This window comes from Struthio camelus, chromosome 13 (assembly GCF_040807025.1).
Source record: "Struthio camelus isolate bStrCam1 chromosome 13, bStrCam1.hap1, whole genome shotgun sequence".
In the NCBI taxonomy this organism is placed as follows: domain Eukaryota; kingdom Metazoa; phylum Chordata; class Aves; order Struthioniformes; family Struthionidae; genus Struthio; species Struthio camelus.
The window spans coordinates 5,832,836-5,857,747 of NC_090954.1; the positions used below are offsets into that span (position 1 = coordinate 5,832,836).

Below are 24,912 nucleotides of genomic sequence, written 5' to 3' on the forward strand. Positions count from 1 at the left end.
CTGAACTCTCCTGTTAGCACACGCCATAACACTGCTGCGAGTCACCAAATCTCAACAGCATCTTAGAAGACACTTTTATTCTCTGTAGAAGAAATGAGGTCTGAATGTCGTGCCACTGTGCTGTATCATCACATCAAACCCCAAACACTGACCATGAAACTCCCGGCGTAATTCTGTGGCTTCACCCTTCTCCACCAGGCCGCCCCCCTGCAATTTAGCAGTTGCACCAAATCAACTCCGCTGGCTGGAGCTGCCCCGAGGCCGACTAAAGCCCGCTTGGCCCGTTTGCAAGGCACCGCAACGCTTGGAGAAGGGCGCGGGACCCGCGCCGCGCGCCAGCGTAGGCCTGGCCCGACCCGGGGCAACAGCTCAGCGTCCAAACAGCAACCCGCGCGGGCATAAGTACACGTTTAAACGGACGCACTCTTTGCCCCGCTGCTTCTCGCAAGGGGAAGGGAACTTCCTCAAGCAGGAAGCCGGCAGGACGCTAAGCCCAGAAGCCATCAGACATCGTAATTTAATCACTTAACGCCCCGAAGAGCAGCTCTCCGCGTCGGGGCGGGGAGCGCCGCCGGGCGCTGCCGCTCAGGCGTTACCGAGCCGCCTGACGGAAAGGTCTAAACCCCTAAGAAATAATAACGACGACAAAACGCTCAGCAGCCCCGCAGAGCGCAGGCAGCGGGACGCCGGCTGCGGCCCTGCCGTCGGGCGGGAAGCGTGGCGGCGGCGGCCCCTGGGCGAGGGCGCGGCGCCGCCGCCTGTTGCGATTCAAACGCGGGGCGCGGCGGGTGCCCCCACCATGGAGCCGCGGCCGCTGGCGCCGGAGCAGCGGCTCAGCGGCGCCGGTGCGTGCGCCGGCCCCGGCCCGCGACCCAGCCCGGCGCCCCGGCGGCTGCGAGGGCTCCTGAGCGCCCCTCAGGAGCTCGGCGGCCTGCGGGCACAGCTGGGACCCGCGTTGCCACCAGAAAGCAACATGGACTCTCGCGTGTCGCTTCCCCGCCCTGCTACTGCAAGCCACCACAGGCCCCTTAGGGGCCTCCGGCGCCACCCCGGTTCTGGCACGGCTGCAGTGCCGAGGACTAACATCCTCCCCGTCTCTCGCTCAGGTTTAGGCGCTGTGAAACCGCGGCCCAGTTACAGCAAAGAGCTGGAGCTGAAGGCGACCCTGCGGGAGCTGCTCATCTACGTCGTTTTCCTGACAGATCTCTGCATCTGTAAGTCTACACCTGAACGAGGTGCCTTCAAACCACGAATAGTTAATCCGAAGTCCGGCAATGAACGAGCTATACGTCTTCCAGTATGTAACGCTGGTCGGGGCGGGGGGTGTAGAGTTATTTAATCCTTAACTCCACCTGCCCCCCCCGCCCCCAGCCACAAGTGTCATTTATAAACCGAAATTGCTCTGCCTGCGTTTTGCTAGTAGCGTGAGCGCTAACGGTGGTTGAAGAAGGGACAACATGTTTAGAAGCTGTTGTCATCCCCTTCTTTCAGTTCACAAGCATCCCCTTTTTGCCCTTTCTCCCTAGTGACGTTTGGAATGGTAAGCACAGACATGTATTACTTGAACAAAGTTATGTCGCATCTCTTTCTGGAAACCTCTTCCTCCGAGGCAGGTGGGATTACTTTCAGGAGCATTGGCAGCACTGTTGATTTCTGGAAGGTAAGGCTTTCGTTGCAAATGTTTTCTTAAGGAGCAAGATCCCGGCGTTAGTTCAAAGCAGCACTTTTCTCTCGGTTCTCCTAAAATCTGCGGGCTAAATGTTGCACCTCACAGCTGACAAAAGTTGAGTAACTTCTTAAAGTAAATGTGTAAAACAAAAAAAAAAAAAAGTCTGGGCACACATAGTAATATTGATACTTCTGATGGAAAGCCTGGATAAACAAGGAAAATGGTATGCTAATTAACTGCTCCATCACATTCTCACTATTAGGCTTTAACAAAGCAGAAGAATTTGGGGCTTACATTTCTTTTCATTTTCTGTTGTTAAAAAAAGGGCAATTTTTATAAGCTGTACTTAGTGCGGTTTCCCCTGAGCCAGCCAGGGGAACCTGCCATCTTGGTTCACCGCACACGCTGTTAGCTTTGCGATCACGTTTCAGTGATGGTTGTAAAATATGGATCTCTATTTTTACTACTAGGTGAAGGACTCCCCAAAATTACCAGGATTGCCCAGCTGACATTGGAAAGCAAGGTTTCTCCCCCTGCTTTTCCTTAAAAATGAAAATACCTGGTTATAACAATTCATTTGGAGGAACCACACTCCCTCTTATCATTCTGTCTGCTCTGTGGACTATCTCTAGTCCATAAAATAGCGAGCCCTTGCTATACAATATGCATGCTGATGTACTAGAAGCGGTTGTAATGCATGATCAGATGGTGCCAAACCACAAGGGCGTATGGTTTGGGACTCTGAGTAATATTATCCCCAAGTATAATGCTCTTTATCTGCAGCTAAGGAACACCCATCAACGAGGAAACTCTTTCCCCTCCTTCAGAAATAAGTATTTCTTCATTTAGATTCAGATGACTAAAAACACAATCAGAAATATATATCTCAAACAGGTTTTCAGAGAGTATGATTAACGTCAGATTGCATCAGAACAACATAAAACACTTGTGTATTTAAACGTATTTGTTTAAAATTCAACAGACATAGGTTTTCAACAAAACCCCAGATACATGCTATCATCTTGAGCTGACGATAGCAAGTCAGCTATTACAAGTCTCTCACAGAATTGCATAGGGAATAAAATTAACTCACAGAAAAAAAAGTTGCAAGCATACCTTTGAAATAAGACAGCGTGTCAGTGGTCATTCAGCTTGCGTCCTAGCTTAATACGTTAACCTCGCTTGTATGTACAGTTTGCAGAAGGACCCCTCTTGGATGGACTCTATTGGGACAAATGGTATAACAACAAGACATTAATCGTCCAGAAAAACAGCAGCCATATTTACTATGAGAATTTACTGTTAGGAGTAGCCCAGATTCGCCAGCTAAAAGTACGCAACGGCACCTGTTCCATCTACCCGTATTTCCAGACTTTTTTAAAAGAATGTTACTGTGAATATCGCTATCGAGCTGAAGACAGGTCAGCTTTTGGTTTAAAGAACGGGTCTGAGTAAGTATTCTGCTTCAGATTTTCTCGTGGCTTCTTTTGGATATAAATGTATAAGAAATTTTCAAAATTACAATACTTTCAATTGGAACCAGGCACCAAACACAAAAATGTTTTTGAAAACTCCACTGTTAAAACCTAACTAAATCCTTAATGCCACTCTTCTTGAGTTAGTAAGAATTGTGTATGCAGTGCGCTGAGTTTTTCACTTGTTTACATTGAGACAAATCATGGATTTGGTTTTGTGCCAACGTTATAGACAGAAATTTGGCATGAAAAACTTATAGAGGCGGGATAGGAAGAACTGGAAACAGTGAGCCCAGTTCAGCAAAAGCATATGTTAATGGATCTCTCTCCACTGACATCTCTGGAGAAACGTTCAATTATACGAGGTCTGAATTTAAATCACGTGTTTATAAATTGAAATAATGCTAAAATGCCCTGGAAACAGAGCCACATGGGCTGCCTCACACATTTCATTTAGCATTGATTTAACCCAGTGAAAGAGCCTGTGAACATGCCACACTAACAATGAACTGTATGAACTGGAGATGTTGCATTTACTTATAAAGATTTTAAGGTAGTAAACCATCTAGCCCACTTTGGGCAAAGTCCAGATTCATAAGCAATTGCTGTTTTGTGAATGTACTGAATAGCTAAGAAAAATAAATGGGAATATTTTAAGGCCATGTGTCTCATGCATACTTGATGTAGAGAGGAAATAATTACTTAAAGGTCTATCTTAAAAAGTCAGTTGTGGATGCAGTGGAATACGAGACCTAACAAGAAATTTTATATAATAGAAATTAAAGCTTACTTCAGTCCAGTTTCCTTAAGACGAGTGGCTTTGTTTCCCATTTCTGATAGATGGAAATACGTCTCCGTCTCCTCTTTATCCCCATGGTACTGGGGATCTGTGGGCTTGTACAGCAACGGAGGATTTATATTCACCTTACCTAAATCAAAGCAAGAGAGCATGGAGAAGCTGGTGTTTCTCAGGCAGAACAGCTGGCTCACTAGAGGAACCAGGGTTGTGTTTATTGACTTCTCTATGTACAACGCTAACATAAACCTTTTCTGTATAATCAGGTGAGTTCTTACCTTTACTACATGTGAAATGCAGTTTACTGAAGCACGGTGCTTCCTTAAGGACACAAGGAAAGGCTATTCACCTCTGGCATACACAGCTGTGTTTCTTAAGCAGCAGCTGGCAAAACTGCAATTCTTTAAAAAATGCAGAAATCCAGCTAGTGCGGGGAGCAGACACAGATCTTTCATTTCCAGTTTTTTAAATAGGTGGTCTCTGGTCTGTACAGCTGGTTGCTGCTGCCAGTTGGAATTGAGTGCATAACCTTTCGCGAAGTCAAATATCGGGTTATTGGTCCTGTTGCCAGCTAGTGGAGGGAAGACACGAGTCTTAAACTCAGGGTATGGCAGAGAGTATCTGCACTCCTGAAACACTGTTTCTTTAAAGACTTTTACCAAACACCATCCCTTGGGTGTCTCAAGAGCTTCTTGTTTTGGTCTTAGCTTTCCCCACTACATAGTACTCTCTTCACAGGGAACTGAGCTTTACCTTTACAAGAGGATCTTAGAGGTGCGGGAGTTATCAAGTTGCCCATTTTGCATAAGCGTTTGACCTAGAGTCTCAATTAGGTATTATTAACATAGTAATAATTCATATTATAATATTAAGGGCTGAGATGATTTAGAGTAATGGTAACTAATACCAGTCCCCAATTTTTTCCAGGTTGGTGGTAGAGTTCCCTGCCACCGGAGGTGTTCTCACCTCCTCACATATCTACTCCGTGAAGCTCCTCAGATACGTCACGTATTATGATTACTTCCTGGCCTCTTGCGAAGTCACCTTTTGCCTCTTTGTCGTCACATTCATAATCCAGGAAGCTATAAAAATAACAAAACTGAAAGCGCAATATTTCAGAAGTGTCTGGAACTGGCTGGATATGCTGGTGGTGGTGGTGAGCTGCCCATCAACTCTTACCTCTGTGCTTGCCAGCCTAGGGCAGTACTGGATAGGCAGCCAATGAGCCAAAATAGACCAAATCTCTTCCTGGACAGAGTCCGTCACCCACTGTAGTACACTGAAGAGGCCATGTGGCCCGCTGGGGTTCACAACACCTGAACTCTTTTCCAGCCTGGCTGTCAACTTGCTCTGGGGCTCCATGTCCTTTCCATCCCTTACCCATCTTTTATGTTTTAGCTGTAACATTTGCAGAGTTGGGAGGCCCAAGCACAGAACCATACGGTTTACCATAGTAAAATTAGAATGTATGCAGTATATTACATAGAACAAATCCAACATTAGCATAGTACAATTACAAATAATTTGGTCAATAAAGTATCATAAGAACAGTTTATGACCAAGCATCTAATAAGCTCAGGTTCTTGAAATCTAATCTATTGTATCAATAGATTCTATTGTAATCAATAGAGTCTTTCCAGTGCAAAATGACAACTCTGAAGAGAGGGAGGTAACTAGACTTTAGTTTCACTGGCTTCTGCTTTCCTTCAGATATCTATCCTTGCCATTGCTTTCAATGTCTACCGCACTGTAGAAGTGTCACTGTTAATGGAAGAGCTGCTGTCTAATTCATCCGTGTATCCAGACTTTTACTTCCTTGCATCCTGGCAAGTCCATTACAACAACATGATTGCTGTCAATGTCTTCTTTGCTTGGATAAAGGTACTGGCTCTTACTCCCTTTCATTGTACTCGAGAATCCTAGTGTTTCGAAGCATATTATAATTTGCTCTTACCTTTCCACGGGTAAACTGTAAAGGTTGGGCTAAAAGGGGGAATTTTGCTTATAAGATTCCAGAAGAGTTTAAAATTATTTCATTGCTTAGAGAATTCTCATAAACATGGATCACAAAATTCCAAGGCTGTCTAAAAAAAAAAATTGTGCCTGTGGACAGCTGTCTCCATTGGAACAACTGGGAAATAACCATGCCCAAACAGCCTCCTCAAACTCAGTCTTTTTGTAGACCTGCTGTTACCCGGTCACAGCCTGACCTATACAGATGGCATAGCTGTAATAGGTGAAGCTATTCATAGCTCTCATAGATAAAAGCTGTGAAAACACTAGCTAGTTTTTAGCTACAGAGGAAGCCCAAATGTGTCTGAACTTGATTCAGAAACAGCTTCAGAAACAGTGCCAGGACTCCTTTAATTTCATTCTTACTTGCAAATGGATTTGCTGGTCTCAGGACAGAGCAGCCAGCTTCTCTAAGATTAAGGGCTACTCTTATTCCTAACCAGGTGCTCTGGAACCAAACCAGTCCTGCATGTTTGCATGCCGCTACCTCTAATCTACCAAACCCTGCAGATTAGAGGGTCTGACCGGGGTCTGCATCCCTTCCCTTGCACCCGGCACACAAGCAGCATCTCCAGTTTGATCTGACCTCAGGACTTCCAGGGACTGGAAGAAATGGCGCTCTCTGCCAAGTCCCAGGCTGCTTACGGGCCATCTCTCCTAAAGCATTTGTAAAGCACCCAGCACAAAACAGCTGTGAAACAGAAGGGGGAGATGTTCATATTTGCCAGAAGAGATCACTCTTTAGATCAAACCCTGCATACTTAAACATGCTCCATCTCTGCTCTCCAGGTCACGTCCTTTTAAAATAAACAGGTTTTTGGCCTTCCTCCACCTCCCAAGCCAAGGCTGCACGAAGAAGCAGTTTGGGAGCGCTGGCTGTTGACCAGTTCTGTTACAGCCTTCCTTGTTACGTCCCTTCTTTGCCCCAGCTGCACATTCCCCTGCATCATCCCCCTGCAAACTGGTTACTATTAATGTAGCAGCACAACTATGTTCCTAATTAACAACTGTCATTGAACAAGGACAGTCTGATTTTGTTCAGGCCCTGTTTTAGGTTCAAATTAAGAGAGACGGCTCCTTACCAACTGAGTCCCACAGGGAATCCTCAGATGCAGGAGGGTGGTGTGTCTTGTACATCTCCTTGACCGGAGGTCTACATCTGCCAGAGCTGATTACACATCCCAGCACCAGGAAAGACCTGTTCATGTAAGATTAGCTTCAGCAATTAAACGTATTCGCCCTGCAGAATGCTCCTCTTCCCCAGAAATACATCCAGGCCTAGTGCTTCTTTCAGACTCATACCACTAACATATCTAGCATGCAACTTATTTCCAGGTAAGATTTAATCTGTAAATTTTGATTACAGATGACATTCCAGAAATTCTGTTAAGAAGATATAATATTTTTTGATCTCCCAGTAACTGTTTTTTCGATTCTCTTGCAGATATTTAAATACATAAGCTTTAACAAAACCATGACTCAGCTGTCCTCCACTTTATCCCGCTGTGCCAAGGACATCATTGGATTTGCCATCATGTTCTTTATCATTTTTTTTGCATATGCACAGTTAGGCTATCTGGTCTTCGGGTCACAAGTTGATGAGTTTTCCACGTTTCAAAACTGCATGTATGCAACTTTCTAAACCTTTCGGTACAAAGACCCCAGTTGCTGCAGGTCCAGTCTCACCTAAGCAGAACTTCAGAATACAAGCCTCCAACACCTTATACCCGTTTTGCAGAGCGAAAGCAACTTGGTTGGCCCTAGAAGCTGTTTGCCAAAGCCATCGCATGTGCAGAAGACACAACATATACAGTAAACAGCTCAGAGAGGCATGAAAGGGGAAGCTCAGGAATAGTTCACTCAAGGGGCATCAACATCCCGCAGGCTCTCCACATAGCTTTGCAGGACAGAGCGCGTAACCAGACCCCTGGGCAACCTGGCAGGCCTGGGAGCAGGCTATTCTCTTTTGCTTCTTTGAAAGCTTGACATTACCCAGCAGACCCGCTGCTGAGTGTGCAATACTATTCCCAGCCTGCAAACAACAGTGGAAACTGCTTGAGAGACCCAAGTGGCTCAGAGTACAGGCTGGCCATCTTTGCATGCAGGAATTACAGCTCTTTTAAAGAAACATTCAGCTGCACAGCTGAAAGTCCCCAAACCCCACCTACAGGCCATGTTGTTTTCTCCCCCCAAAATTTTACAGCCACTCACAGGAGCAGCAGCATCAGATCAGTTCCCCTTGGAATTGGGTTTGATGATCCCTGCACCTTGGAGCAACCCTAACCCATCACCCTCAGTGTGCGCTCTCTTCTAGTCCATGACCATTTCACAGTAAAGCTGGTAAGAAGTCACTTAGAAAAATGCACTTGACTCTGCATTTGGCATAACCTTGGCCCTGCTTTTCTCTCTGCACCTCCTCTCTGGGTCATGCTCTGTATGGCAGGTGCAAACCTATGAACAGAGTTAGGCAGCATTTGTCCTGGGCTTCTCCAACACTGTTTTCAATGTTCTTAGCTGTTTCATCAAACTGCAGCTCTATCCATTCCACCTGGATAAGTGTAGAGCTCAATGCAGTATGTCAAAAATTTAGAGAAAGTTCTTTAATTTACCAAATTGTTTGACAGCAGCCTTTAGATGTAGAATTAACGCACTCTTAGAGCATAAAATTATCTCTCATTTTGCATCCACTTGGATGCGACATAGTTCTAAGATGCTGCAATACAAAGGAATAAAGAAATGCACTGTCTTACCTAGGAAGAAATCCCCAACATAGGGACCTATGCTATTACCTTCTCTACTAACAGATGATGTGGGATCCCGGAGCTAGAATAAAAGGGAAATGATTAAAGAAAAATACCAAGTGGTTTATCCAAAATGAAAGTATCTTCTTTTCTCATGTAAGATGTTTAAAAAGTCCTTTGCCCTTTCAAATTCTCATATACATACATACATACATATATATATATATACTGAATATCTAATGTACCATGTTATGCCGGCTTCCCTTCGATTTCAATGACTAAGATGATGGTGAATCAGTCTTTTTCAATTGTATTCAATCTATTTTTGTGTTTTGTAATGCTTAAAATACTGCTCTGTACAAGAAGCCAAACAGTCACGTCGGTCTCGTCTTTTTACTCACAGCTTTACACAGTTTCGTATTGTGCTGGGAGATTTTAATTTTGCAACCATAGAAGAAGCAAACAGCATCCTTGGGCCTATTTACTTCATCACATTTGTGTTCTTTGTGTTCTTCGTGTTGCTGGTAGGTGTCATCTTAACAAACACTTACTTATACTTTTGCATAAGCACCAGAGAAGTACTGCTACCTTCTGTTGCATAGTGCCTGAGGCAGTATCTCCCCCCTAAGAAAGTTGTGCCTTATACCACTGGCTTGGCCCAGCAGTCCCTCAGTATACCTGGGCAAACAGAGACAGTTTGAGCTCTTTTGCACAAGTTCCCAGCTGCCACGATGTGACCCAGGCCAGGAGTTACACAGCAGCATTGGTGTGGTGCTAGTCTAACGCGCCGGCATACCTGCACTGGGTTAATCCAGTGCCCAACTCTCCTTTCCTCTAAACAGCCACAAAAGGGGCTCTTGCACCAGGGAACAAGCTTGTTGCACCTTCCACTCTCCTGCAGCACTCGTTTCTCCAGATTTTCGTTTCTAAAAAAATTAACCAGAAGCTCTTAAACACTGCAAAAATTCAGCCTTGTCAGATAGGAAGGTTAAAATTAGACTTGGGTGGGACTCTGTAAGCGCAGGTATGCTTGACTATTTGGACTGGTGTTTTCATTAGTTACTTCAGGTTGAAACACTGTCTGGAAAAGATGCAGGTGCATGACACGAGGGCCATCACCTCTAAGGAAGTGGAGCTTTCAGTTAGTCCTGCAGACAGGAAATAACTGATTCCTCTCCAGGAACATTCCCTAAAACTTTAACAAAGAATTTAACCACATCTGGAAACATCTGCACCCAACAAAGCTCTTCAGTTCCATTAGTTACATGCCCGAGCATAGAACAGCCCCAAATATCATCATAGATGCAACATACTACAAACACAATTTGCTCAGAAAATGTCTAACTGCATCCTTCCTGTGCAGAACATGTTTTTGGCTATTATAAATGATACCTATTCAGAAGTCAAAGCAGATTTTGCGGTGATACCCAGTCAAGAATTTGTGATCAGTGACCTCATTAGACAGGTAAGTACATGCTTCTGTAAGTACCTTCCTTAATTCAAGATAGGAAGAATTATATTGCTACCTCACTTGTGAAGAGCCTTAAATTAGCTAGGGCCCGTAACCATTTAAGAACACCCAATGTTTGATTTTTTCGTTTAAATTTATGACAAATGTAGAGACACCCTTCTATCAAGCCCATAGGAACTAATAATGGGTATTAATGGTTTAAATAGCATATGAATTCAGGATGCAAGGAGCCTACCTTTACCTCAGCCTTTTAAAAGCAACGTGTAAGCCCAGCCTGCTTTGTGATATATCTTCTCATCAACTTTTCTTTAGAGTTTACCACTGCAGTCCTTCCGAACTGAGAAAGTAAAGAACACTGCACACACGTTTAGGGATGTTGTCCGTGTAATTGAAACAAAGGGGCCCCACACCAAAAGGATTTCTTTGGCTCTGTTTTAGGGATATCATCCAGGGTTACATGCTCTGCTGTGGGAAGGGTAACGTAGCCTGCTTGCACTTGCCAGGTGTACCTATAAGAGAAGAGCAGGGAAAGGGGATCACCACACTGCTCGAGTCAGGGAGCTGGTGGAGGTTTTTAAATGCAGATCAATGGCTAAATGCAGCTAGAGAGGAAATAAGGGGATAACAGAGACTGCCAGTAGTTATATATAGTTTTTAAGAATTTTATTACCAGTATAGCTTAATTTTTATTCTGTCTTTAGTCCAGATTTTTCAGCCTTGCCTCTTCAGTTAAAGGCTTGGAAAATTCCAAAATAGGCCTCTAAGAAGGATCCGGGAAAACTAAACAAGTACAACTGTCTATCCTTAAAATTGCACCAAGTTGAGATCATTTTTACGTGCCAGAAAGGAACACAATGGGGGAACAAACCTTTCCCTAACTTTTTGGAAGCGACCTCCTCCTTTCCTGTCAAACGCTCATGCCAAAGAGACCACACGTAGCTCTGTTCCTGGGACAAGTCAGCACCTCCACCTAGAGATCAGACTTCCACTGGGGAATACAGCATCACCAGTCACATAAATACAGGACTTGAGACACCTATATGTTCAGATTGTGTTTTTGCAGGTCTGCCTTTATCGACCTCTCTGTAGAGGAGGGCTAGCAGCCTCATTTGCTTGAAATTTTTCTGTAGGTCTGCATGTATTACACAGACCGAAATTACATTGCTTCTGCACAGCACAGCTTTCAGGAGGGAAGGGGGTCCGGAGTCCCTGGCCTGCAACAGTACAGCTTAGGATCCCGTACCCAGGCTCAGCCCCCAACCAATCCTGAACTATTGCAAGATTAAACGCCAGAAACATCAGAATCCTGACTGAATTTGCTCAGATACTACCTTCAGGGATTTCATGACAAATTTGAGATAGAGCAGAGTAACTGCTCTGAGCTGAACAAATGAGAGCCAAGAAGGCAGTAAGACTGGTGAGAATTGTGCTCGATTGCCAAAGCATCATGCTGACCGTCTGATCCTTGCCTTCCAGTCACTGATTGCACAGAAGTGTCTCCGGTTCAACTTACAGTTTGCTTAACATGCTCTGTTTTCCTTGTCTATGTTCAATAAGGCTCTTGTCAAGCTCAAGTTGAAGAAACCAGAGATGGATATAAAACCAGAAGAAAAGAGCCTGGAGAGCGTGAAAAGGTAGGCTCTCAGCCCAGGCTTTAGAGTTTGCTATTACTCCCTGCAACGGGCACACACCTATTCTCACAGGATTTCTGTTCCTTCTCATTTGTGTGAATGACAAGCACTGAATTTTCAGCCACTACAAGAAAAGATATTCCTAGGCTTTCCAAAGGGAGCGCTGCTGACGAAAAGGTAGGCTTTATTCTTTCCTGTTTTCTTTCCTGTTCTTAGAAACTGCTGATTACATTTCAAAAGTTGAATAATACAAAAGGAATCACAGTTATACCTACCATTACTTACAAAACTATTTCTCCACAGAATTCTATTTTTAACATCACAGGAATAGCATTCAAGCTACACCTAAAAATAATCACTAATTATACCCCAAAGTTCAAATGAAAGGTTGTCTAGGCTCTGTTCAGACATGGTCATACAATACGAGAGCAGAGCTGGCAGCAGGTTGAGGCCAATGTGTCTTAGCAGTGATATAGAGTTGTGAGCTGGACATTTGCCCAAATGTTAAATTAAAATAGATGTACGGAAAACACAAAGTGTTTTAAAGCAGCCTGTTGGGTCATAAGACCTTCTGGCAGCAGGGAGAAAGATTGCTGTAACTTTTTTTTTTTTTTTTTTTTAAACAAAAGGAAAATTCCTAGCTGGCGTTAGTAACCCCATAACCTGAGCTAACCTAGTGCCAGTACTTCTGAAGCATTTATTTAAAAAAGTACTTCAACAAGAGAGGGAAAAGTTAGTCATAAGCACTCTGAAGAGAAACATTTATTCTTGCATCCTTTCTTTTTGGAAGGACCAGAAATAAAAGGTACTTTCAGATGGAGAAGAGAGCATGTTCTTCCCCATGTCTTTCTGCATGGGAGAGAGTGTAGCAGGTGTCTTAGTAAGCCATACTGGCTTATTTTGTGCTGTTTTTTTTTTTTCCCCCCATAATCCCTCTGCTGTTGAATAGAGCAACCCAAAGTTGTCACAGCTACAGAAATGGAAAGAGAATTTTCGTCAGAAGCATCCATCTACAGAGGACATCGGCTCCATCACTTCTCAGAGCGCCATTTCCCCTGAAGAATTTCAGCAGTAAGTGTCAGAGTTTATTCTTGCACTCCTCTCCCCATCCCAGGGCAGATATCATCCACATATCACCAGACTGCAACAGCCCTGACTTGGATCAGCCAAACCATTATAGAGAGACAGCTTGAGGCACAGGAGATGAAAAGTGAAAAATTACGAAGTCAGTAATTTTAAGGGATTATATTAAGTGCTTTTATACTGTCTGGCAGTGGCTACCCTGAGAGAGAGAAGGTGGAAGCAGAAAAGATGTTTAGCAGAGCAGTTTGCAAGGACATTAGTCAAAAAAAAAAAAAAAAAAAAAAAAAAGAGGTGGGACTGGAATTTGAAAATATTGTCCCTTTTCCAGAACATCTCCTTGTGCCAGCCTGCAGAGGCAGACTGACTGTAAAACCTTTTGGCTTATGAAGGGGTATTTCAGCACTAGACCCTTAGGAGCTGTCACAGTACAAGTGAGCAAATAGGAAGGCTTATAAATAGAAGTTTAAGGGGATCCCTATCTCAAGGATTTGTTGCTATGTTTTTGTGTCCTAGGCTTTTCAGGTACACAGCTGAGTTGGAGAAGGAATTAAATGAGGTTAAAAGAAAACTCAGTAGAATTATGAAAAACATGTAACAGTTAAAGAGCACTTCAGAGACAGTCACAAGGTAAAATGGATGAGCTCATACTGGCAACAGAGGTGGCCTTATTCTTCACGCAATGGAAATTCAAAGTCAAGAAAAAGCAGTTGTTCTCCCCTAATCTTTTCTATTTCTGGATAAGAGAAGCAGGAACCTCAATAAAAGCATACCGTTGTTGCTTCACAATCTTTTCCATGCAAGTTACAGATGGCTTTTCAGCTTGGACAAAAACTTACTGCCTTTGCTACAGTTCTGGGTAGGAATCTCTGCAAATACCTGAATGACATTTACTCCGTGGCCTTGTTTTAGGAGTGCTGTGAAGCCCTGATACAGCTGCTCTTGGAACCAAGAGAGCAGATTACAAGCAATGGCAGCTTCCTGGGCCTGCTCTGTTCCCTTCTCTTGATTTCTGGCCCAATTTAGCTCAATGCAACCCTCAATTACCAACTAGAGTCCAGAACATGGTTCATTAGCCCAGACTTCTCTAAATTGTTTTCGCTACTGCATCTGCCGCCAGTACTAATGGTTATTTTACAACAATTCTTGTTCTGTTATTTGCAAAACAGGTGACTTATGCCTTCAAGGGGGGGAAAAAAAAAAAGTCTGATTCCTCTTTCAGGAAAAAAATAATTTTTTGTCCAGGCCTTAATAACTGGAACCACTAGAGGGCGGGTTGTTTCTCACACACACACACACACACACACACACCCCCCCCCACCAACATGAATTTTGCCATCATGCCCTTTTTATTCCTAATTCCATTTATAACATTTCCCTAGAGACACTAGACGTTCCTGGGGTCAGGTAAGCAAGCGGGGCAGAGCAGCACAGGCTTCTTTGCTCTACCACTCCTCAAACCTAAGTTTTCATCTCCACCAGCACAGTACCAGTCATATACGGGCTGCTTAGCCACAAGGCATTACATCGTACAGCTGTAAAGAATAAATACCCTTTCAAAACATGTAAGGATTGACAATAAGGATGATCTTTACTTTGTAGGCCAGCTATTTTGCTAGAACAAAGGCCCTCGCACAGCACCTGGGTTTCCCCCACTGCCACATTTATTCCTGGAAACAAGATAAACTAGGTGTTACGTCCAGGCCAGAAACGATCTGCTCATGCGTAGCCATTAATATTTGTTCTTTGCTGCAGCTGAGCTACAGGAAGAAATAAAACACATGTCCAAATGCTGTCTGAGCACACCGTAAGAAAACACGGGGCCATCAGCAGCTGCAACACCCCTGCACCTCGAAGGAAGTTCTGCTGCTGTACATCTCGGCGCATGGCAAAAACCCCCAGCCTCCAAAGCATTCTGAAGCAGCTATAAACCCTAGAAGGATTTACAATATTACAAAGCCTTATTTATGTCCTGCGGAGTACTGTCAAGGTACATGGCTCCAGTCTCTGGAGCTAGATCAAGGAGAAGGAAGCAGGCAGGCATTTGAAGAGACCCACAGAGAACATGTCACCTGTGTTCAGTGGTTTGGTACTTTGGTCTCCTGGTCCAACTGAGACATCCTCTCACTTCTGAGAGGGAACAAGTTTAAAAAAGAGCCACCTCTTCCTTTCTGTTTCAAAGGGTTCTCATTGCTATGCAGTATCCCCGAACACTTAGCCTAGGAAGTCTAGATCACAGATTATCTCTCTATCTTAATTCCTAAATAGCCTGACATGCAGGAAAGCCGAAGTATTGTCTGTAACATCTCTTAATTTTTTTCCCCAGCAACCCTTCTGATAGAAGGATATCTTGAAACTTTTAGCTACTTACCCAGAACTTTGTGGAAGAGCTTCCAAGCACTTCTCACCCTCTTCCATACCACAGGAGACCCTCTTTATAGCCTGCCTCACTTTTCCTGGCAAGACCCTATTCCAGCTCTCACATAGTAGTCCAAGAAAACCTCTTTAAAGAGGTAGAACTTGGAATACTATAGGTTCGTGCTGTCTCGGGTTCTTAGGCAAGAAACAGCCTTGAAGTTTTGCCCTCCTTCCCCCAACTGTTTCTCATCCATTTTGGTTAACAATCTTCAACACTGGGCAGTTTTCCTTCATTAAAGTCTTTCTTCACTGCTTTAATTTTAAGCAGCTCCCAAAAACCCTCTGAAAGATTTTTGTCTTCTCATTAGCATCCTGACTACAGCAAGCTTTACTGAGTAAATAACCATAAGGAAAGAGGACTGGAGAACAGATTTGTAGCAAGACCTTGCTCGTTCTTCAAGCGTCTCCTAACAGTGGGTTTATTTTTTCCCCATCTTTAGAGGAAAGCACATGCCAGCATCTTGGGATCAACAGTCAGTCTCACACATGTGCACAAGCTACTGTTTCACTGATCAGAGGGAAGGTTATTCTGTCCCACCCTGAAGAACATTCTGAAGGCTGCCTTCTCACTCTCCTCTCACTCAGTTGTTCCTCCATTGCCTAATTTTTATTCCCTCTGTTTCTTCCCGTTTACCTGCACACTGTCACACGTGCACAAGCAGACTCTCCATCTTCAGGAATTTTTCTGTCCTCTGCCAGGCCTCACACTGAAGAAAGAAGCATTCACACCAAATACAGCAGAGTAACTAGTCTGAAGGACTACAAAATCACCTCTCATACGATCTTATACCAACATACTATGAAAAAAATCAATTTGGTCCAGAAGAAAAGCACCCTCCTGTGTTTATAGGATTGCGTGCCGTGGCAACGTTTATCGGCCACGAATACAGAAGTAACTGCAGTAAGTGACACTGATTTTAAAGCTAAGAGATCATTATGGATATAGAGGCACAGTCAAACACTGCTCAGCAGCTGAAGGTGTCACACGCCACGGGCAGTGTTTTATACACAGGAATGGCTGAATCAGCTCTCGGCCCCATCTCCTCCAAAGGTCGCTACTGTTAGAGCCGGAGTGAGTGTGACTCTCCGTCTGCTCCTGTACCGTCACGCAGCAGGCTGGCACCCAAGCAGGAAATGAAGCCCGTATCACACAACACACCAAGCTGCCACTTCAAGAGCCAATTTAGTCACTTCCCTGCTGTCTCTGCTGAGGCAGAGGCACAGAGAGGCACAGGCTAAATAGGCGAAGTACTGAAAGTGCTGTAACTTAGCCTAGGGCTGCATCAGCACCTGGGCCCCGCCAGTTCTGGTGGCTCAGCAGGCAGGCTGTGAACTGAGACCTGCCTGAGCAACAAATGCCCCGAAACTACACATACATACAAGAATAGTGAAGGACGCAGCATCTGTCTTTAGGAGATGGTGCTGGAGAAAAAAGCACACCGCTAAACAAAAATAAGACAATAAAGGTTAAGGTACTTTTATTATAAAAGTCTATACAATGCGCACCAGACATAGCAATGCAATTATATCTGGTTTAGTTATATATATTCCATATCTATATATCCATATAGATATATAGGTTTTGCTTTTACCAAAGTAAAACTGTTATATCACAAAATGCCTAGTTCTACCATTTATTTATTGCTCAACAAGGATGGCACAAAACACACTCATAGCATAACTGTTGCCATGCTTATCTACGATACTGAATAAACAGCCAAACACTGCATAACAAACACAAAGCAGCTGTTAATTCTGAATTGGAACCAGTCTGATCACTCACTCACTTATAAAAATATTGGAATCATATAGATTTAAGCATTATAAAGGAGGAATATATTATTTAAAACATTTAAATAGTGCATATTGACATTTTGCATGTGGTATATAAAACACAAACATTCATGTACAACACTATACAGTACACATTAGTTTCAATGTTTGGATACACCCGTGTCTGCAAACTGATAGAAAAGTCAACTGAAGTGTACATTGCACAATGGAACTGAACAAAATTGATAAATGGTCTCAAGACTAGTTTAACCTCATAATTCTTTAAGGTCCCAAATCATTTTGCTGTTTAAAAAAAAGGCATACCACCAGTGCTCAAAAGTTTTAGTGCTTTTTATCTGAATTCCAAAATTACATACCTACAAGCAGAGTAAAACAAAACAAGAAGTATTCTATAGTACACAGATGAAATCTGAGCACTAAAAATCCTACTTTCAACCTATTTCATATGCTTCATGACAGAACAGCAAGCCTATGAGGTTACATGCTAGCCACGTCTTACTTTGTGAGAAAGTTCATTTTTGGTCTTTCATAAAGCAGTGTGAGTAAAAGCTCCGTTGACATTAGCCAGTCATAAAAACATGCAGTGAGAGCTGGTGCATGCAAAACATGGCCACAATCAAACTGATATACTGAAGAAAAAAATCTGAGAAAGCACCAGATGAAATTAACACTTAGATTTTGCCAGATCAAAAACAGCTGCTGATGGCTGTTGTAGAGCATAAAGCTAGCGAAATCATCATTCAGCACAGCAGATGAGATCATCAAAACATTATTTAGTTTCAACTCTGAAGCTAAATCATGCAAGGCCCATAAACTGTTTTGCTTACATCATAAAGGTTAGATCACTTAGTTCTCCAACCGTATAACAAAATCATGATAAACAGCAGTAATTTCCTCACTCAAAACTGACACAGTTCACCTTGTGGTGCATATTAGCTACACTGATTTTAGCCCTTGATACCATACTTGTTTCAGGTACAGTGGAATTTTAACTGACCTAAGCCAGGTCTTTTCTGCTGGAGCTGTGCAAGTCTGAACACCATCAGATTTTCCATACACTGAAATTTTCATTATGTTCCTCAAATCTTCTGAAAGTGGAGATGCAGTATCCAATTCAGACAAAACACTATGTCACCACTAGCTGATAAACAATAACTGGTAAAATGATAAAAATGAACAACAGTAACGTAAGTCCTGTAGGCAGCATGTGATATAACTTTTCAGTTTTCCAAGTTTTAAAAGACACTAAGCAAGGTCACTTTCTGGTTTGTCCACTGTCATCTTTATCAAGGAGGATATGTGACCACTAAGTAGCAAAATCCACAGATGTTTATTATTTACTGTGTGAGAGGTGCAATTTAGAATACTAGAAATTAAAGTTGTTCCACAGCAGTCCTTTGAAAGGAATTTCAGTCCAGTTTTTAAATGTCCCAAGAAAGATTTGTGTGTTTAATTTGCTGACTTTTTTCCCCATAATAAAAAATAGGCAACAGGAGTAGTTCAGTGTAGCATTACGACAGAGGTAATTTCTTCAGTAATGCAAAAGGTTGATAATAACAAAAGTCTCAAAGTTCTTGAATGCTAAAGAACACAATACTATAGTCTTTTTGGAACAAGATGCATCTGTAATACAAAATTTTGATGGAAACTGTGTTTGCTAAAGTTGGATAAAGCAGTCTCGAACTCAGAAATCTTATTTGCTCTCTAGACAGGACCTACTTACCCTTCAAACATGTTATAGTGGCACCACAATAAAGTGCACAAACTGGATTCTTTCAACAGTGCATGACAAATGAACACAAGCACCCAATAAGTACAACGGTAGCATAAGGAAATATTACGTTACTCAATGTTTTGGAGGAACATAATTTATATTGATTTTGAAGAGTCTTGTTTGCTGATAAGGACTTCTAACAGCCTAAGTTTGGCTTTAATTTTCTTGTACTCCCTGTACTCATCAAGCATTGGAACACGGTCTTCTTTCTGTACGTTCCTATTAAAAAAAGAAAAAAAAAAAGAAAAAAAAAGGGAAGCACACCTGAGTTTCATGAAGATCCTATATATTGCAGAAAGTCAAACACAAAAGCAGTGACGTGCAGTTAGTTTAAAACAGACAGAAATATTTTTGGCAGGTGGTTCACCGGTAATAGGCATATTATTATATTTTAGTTCCTTGCAGTTACAATTGCCATAAACTAAAAATACTACATGGAAAAGCCAGTGCATTTGTTCAGCACAATTGCCGTAGCATAGTTTATAAAGCTGTTTGATCATTTCTTCTGGAGTTTTTACTAACAGTTTATGCAGACTTTTTCATTTCAGGTCCTGTGTATACCTTACAGAAAAATCCAAATAAAATGTAGGTACTTTTATATTTTCACTGTATCAAGACTGACCCACAAACTGATAGCACAGAATTATTCTTATTTACTTACAACTGGAATATAGTAAATTAATTTAACTATCAATAATTATGTTTAAATCAACCATTCCCCGTTAACCTCATCATTTGCCAAAGTCAATTGGCGTTATGTCCCAAATTCAGTAAGCATATGATGAAGCCATGTTAGTGAAATTTTTATGACCAACTGTCCAGGAGTTTATGGTTAACAAGAAACACAACAGAGATTGTAGTTAAGTCAGAATTTACGTCAGTCAAAAAAATGATCTACCTCTTAAGTGCTATTAGTTTTGTTCATGAGGTGATACACCTTGAAAAAACTTCCTATTTGCATACAGAGGGCAGTGGTTCAATCAAATTCATGGCAACATACATTCAAACAAGAAGCCTAAAATAACTAAACGATACAGAGAAAAAATAAAAATGATCCACCTCCTTTACTGGTAAAGCAATTATCGTTGTCTGAACTGGCATACCGGAACAAACAGCAAATAGCCAAACTTTCCTGCCCAAGAAACACCTATGTTAAAAATAGAGGGACAATCTGAATAGTTTTTATAAAAGCCAGTTCTTCTAATTTCATTATTATGCTTTACAGATTTTAACAGAGGAAACAAAAGACTCGGGGGCAGGCTTCCTCCTCTACTAAAAAAATACATGAGCTATTACCAGTTGTACCTTGAAATCAATCTCCTTCAAGAAATTTTTCACAGTAAAGATTAAAACAGATTAGATTCCATCTGACAACATTCATTAAAAAAGTGAAGAAATATATCGCTACAGAACAAAGCTGCTTTCCAGCATCTATTTTTCTGCTAAACAAACCTTCCATTCTGTTGATAAAACTCCTCTTCAAATTCTCGTAAAGTCTTGCGTAGCTTCTTTTTTTCAGCTCTGGCTTTCCACAGTTGCTCCAGCAATTCTGGCCTAAAAATTCAAGTGACAGAAAATACTGTTGGCCATACAGTAAAATTTAAATTCTTCAAAGCACACTCAAGAACAACTGAACTAATACTAAATTGACCTCGTCTCCAAGGGGTATGGCAGCTGTTTGATGATGAAATACTGAAAGCAACTGGTAGTTAATAAAATAGTGCAAGTTTTCTGCTGCCTACACAGCTAAAAGAGGTTGAAGAGAATGTAAAAGATTAAACAATTTGCTGAATACCAAAAGATCTTAGTCAGACACGTCAGAGGAAAGAACACTCATTTAATCCAAACAGTTCCTGATAAGCGCTGAACTTGCCATTCCCCTCCACCTCAACTTCGTATTTGGTGTCATGATTGTAAGTGCAATCAACACAACTGCCGTAAAAGCATTAGTCATTTCTTATTTATACATACATAGAAGCAGCTCGGGTGCTTGACAGCCTAAGGTCCCGGGTCAGTTTCTCTTGACCATCTTCAACATCAGATTCTGAATTTTCAACTGGGCTTAAAACAGATTGTGTTTGGACAGCAGTTTTTAAGATATCATTCAGGTCTGTAGACAAACCATCACTTTCCTCCTCTTCTTCCTGAGCAGTCAAAGTAGAAATTCAAAACAAATATGAAGCATTTCGGTCCCTAATTGCATCCGCTGCGATATATTTTTAAAAATGCATTGTACACACCTTAATTTCTTCAAAAAAATGGGCAGTTTCACCTTCAATAATGGGCTGTAACATCTGCCCCCGCCTCTTGGTTGATGGCGACCCCTGAAATATTGAAGTTTGTTTCACTACATGCAATAAGGCATTAAATGCTGTGCGCAGTAAAAATAATTTTGGTTCAAGTCACTGTATTTATCGAGTATTTCTTCATTCAGAAAATGAGAAGACTGTAAACATACTTACAGAACACAAACAGAAAAACAACCCCCCGAACACCTCAGATGCCTGAAGTATCCTTGACATAAAAGCAGATGCCATAGCTTAAAATTTAAGTAAAAAAGCCCTGAATCTCTAACGAAATACTACTCTGCTTTATAGGATTTACAAAGTTCATCAAGTTCAAGTTATCTCTGAATTTCGTATTTACTCTTGCTCCACCCAAACCAACCACAGACAGATTACAGAAGTAAAGTTGCACAAAGCCAGAGCTATTCCATATCATCTTCCATGCACAAAGTGGAAACAAGAAAGCCAATTTCCCTTTCTGAACTACTCTAAGGTCCAACAATTGGATGCGCCATATAAACAGTATCTGTTGCCACCTCAGAGAGGAGATGCTTTGCACTTCACCCTGAACAGGTGTTAGCTACCTGCTGAACACTTGCTATTAGCCCCTGCTCCTGTTTGTCCTCTAGGACATCATAAGAGCAGCCAACACCGTGCCATTCACCAGTACAGATACTCAACAGATGGACTATTTGAAAGAAAGACAGTGGAACATGAAAGCTGTGTAGACAAAGATCTGCCAAAGAACTTGGTTAACGAAAGGTAAATAGCTTCCTTCTCCTTTGAATGTGTCTATACAGGATTCAGTATACATGATTCAGTATACTATGATACCGTAAGAGATACCTCATGGAAGCAAGTATCATAAAGTAATTCTTAAAATATCTGGCATAACATATAATGTAGTCTAGAAGCTACCACTGAACAATCCTTGCTTAGCAGAGAGTTCCACTTCTCTGTCTTACAAAGTTCAAAAGCAAAAGCCTGCTAAAGGTATTTTGCACTCACTGCCTACAGACACAGAATAGGAAATACATTACCAAGACCTCTTCTGAATTTAAAATAGCTCTGGTTGGGCATCACCTACCCCTCTCTTTCACAGCCAAAGCCTTAAAGGGGGGAGAGGATGCATCAGACTATGTGATATAGTCATAAGGCTAATAATAAGACTATGACATGTAACCTCAGCTGAAGAGTCACAGAAGTTTTTTGAGGTGAAAGATGGGATAAAACTCAACCAGTCAAGGGCATGACCAACAACCTGTTGTTTATCAGTCATGGGGAAATGTTGAGGAGATGAAAAACAGCCTGTGTTTATGGAATTCAGAAAGGCATACCGACAAAGCCTTTACCCTGCCCATAAGCTGAAGTAAAACTTCACCGTACACGCCACTTTTCTAAAAAAGCAGCTACTCAGAACATTTCTGCAGCATAACTGATGGGTTCATCAGTTACACACGATACAACTCCAGGTGAGAAAGGATCTTTTAAACTGATGGAAATAAATCATTCAGTTTCTTTAAAAATTTGGAAATATCTGGGTAAAAAGAGAAAAGAAAACAATAGCTGGTGACCTGAGGAAACAGAAAGGAGAAAAGTAAATCAAAGCCTGCTGCCTAGAAACTTGTAGGAACAGTCACAGACTTGATTCATTAGAACTCCAGATATACCTAAGAGAAATTACCTCTTCATTAACTGCACCACGGCAGCATAGAAAGACTTGCACCTACTATAGTCAAGGTGGCAATAAACCAACCTTTACGACTCCTGAAAAGGACAAAAAAAGCCCCCTATATCGAATTGTACACGTAAAAGCTGTCCTACAATTCAGAAAACTAACGGAATTCTCTGGTAGAATAAAGTACAAGGAGGTTTTACGGATTTTTGTCTCTGTAGCATGTGCAAGAAAGGAATGATCTTGAACGGGTCCCTGTTATCTCAACGCACTTCAGCTGAGAGGGGATTGCTAAGAACAATCAGAGTAAAATTAGACAGCAGATTAAGTTGCTGCTGAGTAAGCCACTGCACAGATACATAAATCTGGTGGAGGACTATCTCACGTCAGCTATGCAATCCCTTCCTTACGAAAAGGTCAAATAACGAATATCAAAACTATGTTGTGTTGCAAGTCCAAGTCAGCAAGCAAGATTTTGATTATAGTTTGTGAAGAACAGCCAGTTAGCTGTTTGTCATGCCACAACTTTTTACAGATCATTGTAAACAAGGTTACATCCATCTCCTTGCATAATATGGAAATCCTTCTCCTCCTCATTTCTTGCACACTATATTGTTCATAAGCGCCTGCAGTACAAGACTGGCATGGGGGAGGGGGAAGAACTGCAAGTTAGAAGTAAATGAAGTAAAAAAAAAAAAAAATCAAAAAAGCACAGATGTTTTACAGATGCTGCAGACATCGATAACATATCTCACATCAGTGAAACATGAAGGAATGAAATGGTTCTTAGGTCAATCCTTTCACTCATACCTCCGCTGACAATAAACTGCACTCTAAAAGAGAGGCAGGCTTTATTGCAACTAGTGTTACTATTCTTGGGAAGACTAAGAATACAACGTGTAGCATGGAACTATACCTAGCACAGTGACTTGGGAATGTCTCAGACAAAGTTAGAAGAGCTTATTTACTTCCACCAGGAACCATCTACTTTCTAAGAGCTGTCAAGCTCAAAGACAGCTTTGAACTGCTCTGGTCTCAGCAGTCAATCAAATGCCCCAAGTACAATGATAACAACATCTTGCATCTTGCAAAAGTAAGATGTGTTTTATGGAACAGTACTACTAAGTACTACTACAAACAGTACTACTTGTAAAGCCAGCCTAGCACTTTAAAAGTGGAAGGGGGAAAAAAGGGGGGAGGGGAGAATAAATAGTATTTGTTTTACTCACAAGGATAGGAGTAATGCTTGCTCTAGTTAACATTTGTTTTACAAGTCTGTATCTGTCATAAAGTGGCTTCACAATATGTCTTTCTTCTCTAGTAACCTAAAGGCAGAGAAACCACAGAATTAATTCCACCAGTCACTCAGTAATACACAAGCAAACACAAAGTGCATTGCTTCTCATACCAGGCCTCCAGTCCACTCCGATTATGAATATAAGACTAATTTAAATTAGTGTATGGTGGGGTTTTTTTGGCAGAGAAAAGGGTGGGTGCTTTTTTCCCCTGCTTTCTCACTTTGACTCTATATTTTTCAGATGAAGTTTAAAAGACTTCCTAAAAGTTAGGGCAGCTCCAGTAGAAGCAAACCTTCTACCTTTAAAAAGCTGTGGAAAAGAAAAAAAAAAAAAAAAGCGGGAAGACCAGTAAACTAGGGAGAAAACTGAGTGACTAGCAATGGTGATTCTACAGAAATGATGGGGGCAGAGGGAGAAGGAGAGGGATTAAAAAAAAAGAGAAAGATGAAAATACAGAGAGAGATCCGATTTTACTCTCAGTTCCTGATCACTGTCTGTACTAACATAGTCAATCTTGAAGACTAGCCTGAGGGTTCCTAGGATTTTCTCCCAAGGGGGTTTGTAGAGCCAGTGCCAATACTGCCAAGATGATCATTCTTCCTTCCTTGGTTTTTAGCACTGAAGGCTCGGGCAGACTGACACGGCAGTGCTGCTTGCCTAGTTAACGTGTCAAACCCACAAAGTAAAGATCTTGTGATTGGACTAATGATACTGACCACTTACTAAAATAAAATGCAAAATTTCAGGAATCAATTGTTAGTCACTTACTCTAACTTCCATATATCCAATTAT

At 41.9% G+C, this 24,912-nt stretch overlaps 2 protein-coding genes across 7 annotated transcripts in view; one reads left to right on the top strand and one right to left on the bottom strand.

The window, feature by feature from the left end:
- The first annotated feature begins 799 nt into the window (after positions 1-799).
- Positions 800-14,049, top strand: PKD2L2 (polycystin 2 like 2, transient receptor potential cation channel). The gene is given in 14 exon segments (XM_068960105.1): positions 800-1,214; positions 1,527-1,660; positions 2,864-3,120; positions 3,985-4,206; positions 4,868-5,096; positions 5,651-5,821; positions 7,398-7,579; positions 9,098-9,218; positions 10,058-10,159; positions 11,711-11,789; positions 11,918-11,973; positions 12,746-12,867; positions 13,393-13,506; positions 14,046-14,049. Coding segments are annotated over 14 exon segments (2,208 nt in total).
- Positions 14,050-16,755: 2,706 nt separating this feature from the next.
- FAM13B (family with sequence similarity 13 member B) overlaps positions 16,756-24,912 on the bottom strand; it is a 51,437-nt gene continuing 43,280 nt past the window's right edge. For 4 of the 6 annotated variants that reach the window (XM_068959345.1, XM_068959343.1, XM_068959347.1 and 1 more), the window contains 5 exons: positions 24,052-24,147; positions 21,103-21,186; positions 20,834-21,006; positions 20,315-20,416; positions 16,756-19,081 (listed from right to left, as the gene is read on the bottom strand). In XM_068959345.1, coding sequence (XP_068815446.1) covers positions 18,958-19,081; positions 20,315-20,416; positions 20,834-21,006; positions 21,103-21,186; positions 24,052-24,147 — 579 coding nt within the window. In that variant the 3' untranslated portion in view covers positions 16,756-18,957. The remainder of the gene's footprint in view (positions 19,082-20,314; positions 20,417-20,833; positions 21,007-21,102; positions 21,187-24,051; positions 24,148-24,912) is intronic. The other 2 variants (XM_068959348.1, XM_068959349.1) reach the window with 1 other exon arrangement.